This window comes from Zeus faber, assembly GCF_960531495.2.
Source record: "Zeus faber genome assembly, chromosome: 5".
In the NCBI taxonomy this organism is placed as follows: Eukaryota; Metazoa; Chordata; class Actinopteri; order Zeiformes; family Zeidae; genus Zeus; species Zeus faber.
This window is the reverse complement of record NC_137192.1, coordinates 1879587-1885047: the sequence shown is the minus strand read 5'-3', so window position 1 is coordinate 1885047 and position 5461 is coordinate 1879587. Positions and strand designations below refer to the sequence as shown.

The 5461-nt window shown below is 46.8% G+C and overlaps 1 protein-coding gene across 1 annotated transcript; it reads left to right on the top strand.

Moving 5' to 3' along the window:
• The first annotated feature begins 556 nt into the window (after positions 1 to 556).
• Positions 557 to 4998, top strand: ppp1r15b (protein phosphatase 1, regulatory subunit 15B). The gene is made up of 2 exons (XM_080001573.1): positions 557 to 3205; positions 3366 to 4998. The coding sequence occupies exons 1-2, from the start codon at positions 1280 to 1282 to the stop codon at positions 3582 to 3584; spliced, it is 2145 nt and encodes a 714-aa protein (XP_079857699.1). The 5' UTR covers positions 557 to 1279; the 3' UTR covers positions 3585 to 4998.
• Positions 4999 to 5461: the final 463 nt, after the last annotated feature.

Below are 5461 nucleotides of genomic sequence, written 5' to 3'. Positions count from 1 at the left end.
AGGAAAAGCTGGCACGCTTAGTGGAGTAAACGATTGACAGCCCAAGGATTGAGACCCTCTCAGCGGCGCTCCCTGGCAGGGGGCGTGTCCAGCGTAGAGCTCCCTGGCAGGGGGCGTGTCCAGCGTAGAGCTTTTTGCGACGCTCCCTCAAAAGTCTGACGAAACCCTCGGTAGCAGTGAGAAGTGCGACTTTATCTTTAAGATTCGCTTCCTGACGGTGCAGTTGTGAAACAGAGTCGTTCGATTTTCCAGCTCTGTTTAGAGCGAGGGCAGACTTCCGGTGAATCAGAGTCAAAACAATGGGTTGGACACGGAATTCGTGTCAAAAGTATTGCAGCGTATTAGAGTTATTCGCGGACTGTGCGACTAGTCACATACGGAATAAAGACACTTTATTCTCTTTCCAACATTAATATAGTCCTGATTAGTTTAACGATCGAACAAACCGCTATTTTGCTGGAGTGACTCGACTCCCAAGTCCATTTCAAACATTCGTTCACTACGAACGAATCATTCAAAAACCTTGCATCATTCCAATCCGAGGAAACGTCACGAATGAGAGAAATCACCGGAGTAAGAAAGCCAGATCATTTCAAGCACATTTCAAGTATTTTTCACCCGTTTCACTGCTTTCGACTCATACATGGTTTTTTTTTTCCGACTGGGTTCAGTGTGTGAGCGTACAATTTTCACCGCTGTGCAGTTACGCTCTTCGTCTTGGCCTTAACTGCTAACCTCCTAGCATCGTCAGCTAAGCGAACGTCAGTTTGCCGTTGGAGGCCGCCACCGGCTTATTTTTTAATTTTACTCGTTCCCAAAATCCAAAATGGCATTTTTCTCTTCGTTTTGGGACGGGTGTCCATCACACCGGAGCATATCGGGCGTGTCTTCTCTTCCTACCCACGCCACAGAACTTACTGTTCTCGCTAAGTTCCGAGGACCGACGTCCGACGACCGTTCTCAGCAAAATGTCCCTGGCGCCATGGACAACATGGACGGCGGTTTTCACCGGATTCCTTCCAGCGGAGGTTACGGCCATGGCTGTCAGCATGCCTAGAACACCACTATCTGACGCGAGTGCAAGTGTTTTTTGTTTAAAGGACAGTAAAAAACTGTCAAACCCTAATTTCGTATTGCGCAAGTCTTGAGACGAGTGAGTTCTGCAGTTTTGACAGCTGTCAAAAAAGGTGAACTAACGTGAGCTGGTAGGCTCACAGCGGCGGCGCAGTAAGCTCTTTAATATTTGTTGTATTATTTGTAGTTGCAAAAAGTGCGCATAATGTTCGGGAATATCGGCGGCCCCGGACCGTCCTCCGTGTCGCGTTCCTCCACCGGCCCGGGCGAGGCGGCCTCTTCCCGCCGCGAGACGCAGGAGCGCCCGGGGGTCGGCGTCTTCTCGGTGGTGTCGAGGCCCGCGCTTTCGCTACTGCAGAGGTATTTCCCGGGGCGACGTTCACCCTCTGCCCCGGTGGACGATTGGATTGGCGAGGAGTTAAAGTCTAGATTGTTGGGACAGTGTGACGACATAAAGCCTTTAACGGAGCACTCGAGGCCCCGTCAGACGTATCAGCGCTTCCCGCCTGGTCACCACGGCGTCCCCCATTCGAGCGCCGATTCCCTTCACGACCTGGGAATCGAACACGCCGCCGAAATGGATGTCGGTGCGAGGCAACATGGACCACACACCGGGTATTTTTCAAACGCCAAGAGTTACCATAGTCACGTTTTGTTGAGTTCAGTATTAGCTCAGGAGACCAAACATTACATCAACGGGAAGAGCTGGTCTACTGATGCAAGGGGTGCGCCATCTAAAACCAACAGCAGGGGTTATAACTGGTGGGATAAGTTTTGGGTAAGTGAGGAGCCTCCTCAAAGCTGGCTGTCTAAATTGTCCCTGAGAAAAGAGGATATATGGACAAGCAAGCACTGTCCACCTGCACTGGGTGACACAAAAGCTGCCGTTGCCAAGACAACAGAGTTGTTTGTACAGTGCAAAAGCTTGGAATCAATGCCAAACGAATACACTGGACACCACAGCTACAAAGGGGAACCTAATGACAATGGTCACCTTAAAACCACTGAACTAGAATCTCCCAGGAGTTCAGAGCAACCCAGACTAAATGAAACTTATGTCAGAGCTATCGCCTCCAGCAGCGAGGTGGCAGTCCTAACCCCTGATCAAGACAATGGCTACTCCAGTCTTGAGGAAGAACATACTTTCTGCCAGCTTTACACAGTAACAGCCCCCTCTCAAGAAGATTTGTTAGGAGCAACTGAATTGGCCACACTGGAAAAGGGAGCAGTTAACGCAGAGCGTGGAGAAGAGGGAGAGTCAACAGCGGCTAAAGAAATGGAGGATGTAACAGATGAGGACGACTCTGACATTAAGGGTTGTGGAGATGGGAATGATGAGGCTACCACCGAAGAGGGTCCATCTGTGGCTACACCCCTACTGACTCTTCCCTACTGCCACAACAGGTCTATTGCCTTCATCATGGGCAGTCCGTGCAGCGATGATGAAGTTGACAGCCAAACGAACGGAGAGTTCAGCTATGATGATGATGATGGCTTCAACAGTGAGGGCTCCTCCGAGTTGTCGAACTCTAATGACGATGAGTCTGATTCAGATGACACGGCGGACTCAGAAACAGAGCGCCTATGGCAGTCACTGTGCCAGAGTCTGGACCCTTACAACCCCCGCAATTTTACCGCCAGCATCAAGACCTCCACCAGTGTTCCACAGGCAATCCCCGCCTCCTGCTCAGCCTCTCCCTGTTCCTTCCACTCCTCCCCAACCTCTTCTCCCAACCAGGCCCTGTCGCCCCTCTCTGTCTCCCCCTGCCCTTCCCCTCTCCGAAACTCAGACGCATGGGATGATTCCACCTCCGCTAGTGAGGCCGATGAGGCTGAGAGCGTGCGCTTATGGGACTCCTTTAGCTCCTTGTCAGACCCCTACAGTCCCCTGAACTTCCAGGCCACCCTTAGGACTCGAAGGCCTACTGAGGCAGAGCCAGGGGCTGGGTGCCGGGGGAAAAAGGCTGCCCATAATCCTTCCTCCCCTTCTCAGGCATCAGCAGTAGCTGAGGCTATTGTCTTACTTCCCCAATACAAGAAAGAGGAGGCGGATGACCGGCTGGACAGTGGATTTTCTGAGCCCTTTGCTCACACTGCTGCTACCTCACCTGGATGCACCGCTGTTAAAAGGGTCAGTATGATGTTTTATATTGTCTTTTTTTTTTTTCCTTCCTATGAACATCACTTATCACACACATCTTAACACATCACAACTTACCACTTAACTGGACCAGATTTATATATATATCTCAACCGTCTCGCTAAAAATGTTCTCCCCTGTGTCCATTCAGGTTCGCTTCTGTGAGGAAGTGGAGGAGTTTTTCGCAAGCTGTGGTGAGGAGGAAGAGGCGGAGGACCGACGGGGACCCTGGGAGGAGCTGGCCCGCGACCGTTGCCGCTTCAAACGCCGCTGCCACGAGGTGGAGCAGTGCATCTCCTATTGCCTTGAACCCCGCCACCGCAGCATGATCTACCAGAGGTTCACTGGTCACTCCACCCTGGACAGCTAGCCAGCCAGACTGAGGAATAAGGCCTACAATCCAAAACATTCTCTTTAACTGGAGCATACAAGAGGTTTTGCCTGTCCTAGCTCAAAGTACACATTCAAATGTACACAGACTCACTCAGATTCACCAGACCAGAAGTGAGTTTGAGGCTTCCTTCCTCTCTACCTGTTGGTAGCATGGCATGGATTAGTTTACCCCAAAGTGTAGACGTCGGTCTTGAATTTAATGTCAGTGCCATGAGAGAGTAATTAAATGTGATCCAGGTGAACCACATGATTGCATAAACAACTTTTGACAAGGGACTGATCAAATCAAGGGCTTTATTGCAGCTTACACTGTGAGGAACAACACATTGATACACATTTTGTTTAAAACATCTATCGTTGGTTTTTACTTAAGCCATGGGAGCCCCCAAAAGGATCGCAGGTTCATTTAGCCAATTTTATCACTTTAATCCACTTGTGTTCAGCTGTTCACTTATAGCTTTAAACCAGCAAACCGTATTTCGCTATTTCTGTGTACATTTGGTAAGTAACCTGCAATCATTAAACCGGTCAGATTTTCGTTTGAACATTTGCTGATGCGCCACAGACCCCAAGCATGTGTTTTGAAAATTTAAGTGGCCAGCACCTCTGCTTAGTTATATCTTCAATACCAAAGATAGCTAACAATTTTCTGACCTTGCGCTTTTCATCCGAGACCAGGAGCAATATTGTTTCTGTGCTCTGTGAACGCATCAAACATTTGTTCATTAAAAAGAAGTGTTGAGATTTCTACTACTGCACAAAGGTTCTGCTCCTGCTTAAACATTTGCATAATTAATTATGTTTTCTCTCAAGTATTCTATCTTAGATTAAAATGATAACACAATGGTGCAGTGTTTTAATGAATTGTCCTTCTATATAGACTTGTACACCAACCATAAGGTATTGCTAGTTAAAAAAAAAAAAGAAAACGACTGATTTTACAATGAAAATGAATTTGTAAAGCCTTTCATTCACAGCTGTCGTAATTAAGCATCTCCCTTTCGTTTCTTGAACAGAGGCTGCGCCAAAAAAAACTGCGTACCAGGCTTGATGTTGGCACCATAATCTACTCTTTTCAAATGTGTGACAGAATAGAGCAAGGAAAATAAACATGGTTTAATATTATAAACAGAAATCAAGCTCCCTGTCTAATGCTTATCCTTACAACTTTATGCCGGAGCAGTGCTGAAAAAGGGGACTTGTTTCTTTCAGGTGGCCTGAGGACTTAACACCGACTTGACAAGAAAATAAAAACAAGGATTCAAAGAAGCGGAACCGTTTAACTAAGAGGGGGAAAGCTTATACCTTTTAGTGTCATTTTAGTCAGGGATATTAACAATCAATTTTATGAAAAAAAATAAAACTGTCAATCGTTCTGCTTTGCCACTACCCTTACAACAAATTAGAATGACTAATGAAATAAATAATGAATGAAAAACTGACTGTTCAATTTCTCAAAAAAATTTCCACAACTAAGGTTTTACCTGTTTGTTGACTTTATCATTAGAATACCGCCACCCTGTGGTTGGCCTACTGTAATGTCTGTCGCCAAGTGAGACTGCCATCAGTGAAACACTCACTTTTTCCCACTGCTGCGCAGTAGCCAGCAGCTTTAGCATTGACAATTACTTCCTCATTCTGATGTGCAGGTGACAAATCTCCACATTGTGCTTTCACTTACATTTTGCTTTGGGCTGTGGCTGTTTTGTCACTATGTGGAGTTTGTGAGAAAAGCATAGTAGTTCATAATTGGCTGTTGGTCAGTAATTGGTGAGACAATGGCATTGCCTTTGAGCCGTACATATTTATTATTTTTATAAAATTTCGAAGGGTAGTATCATTCTTTTGTGATCA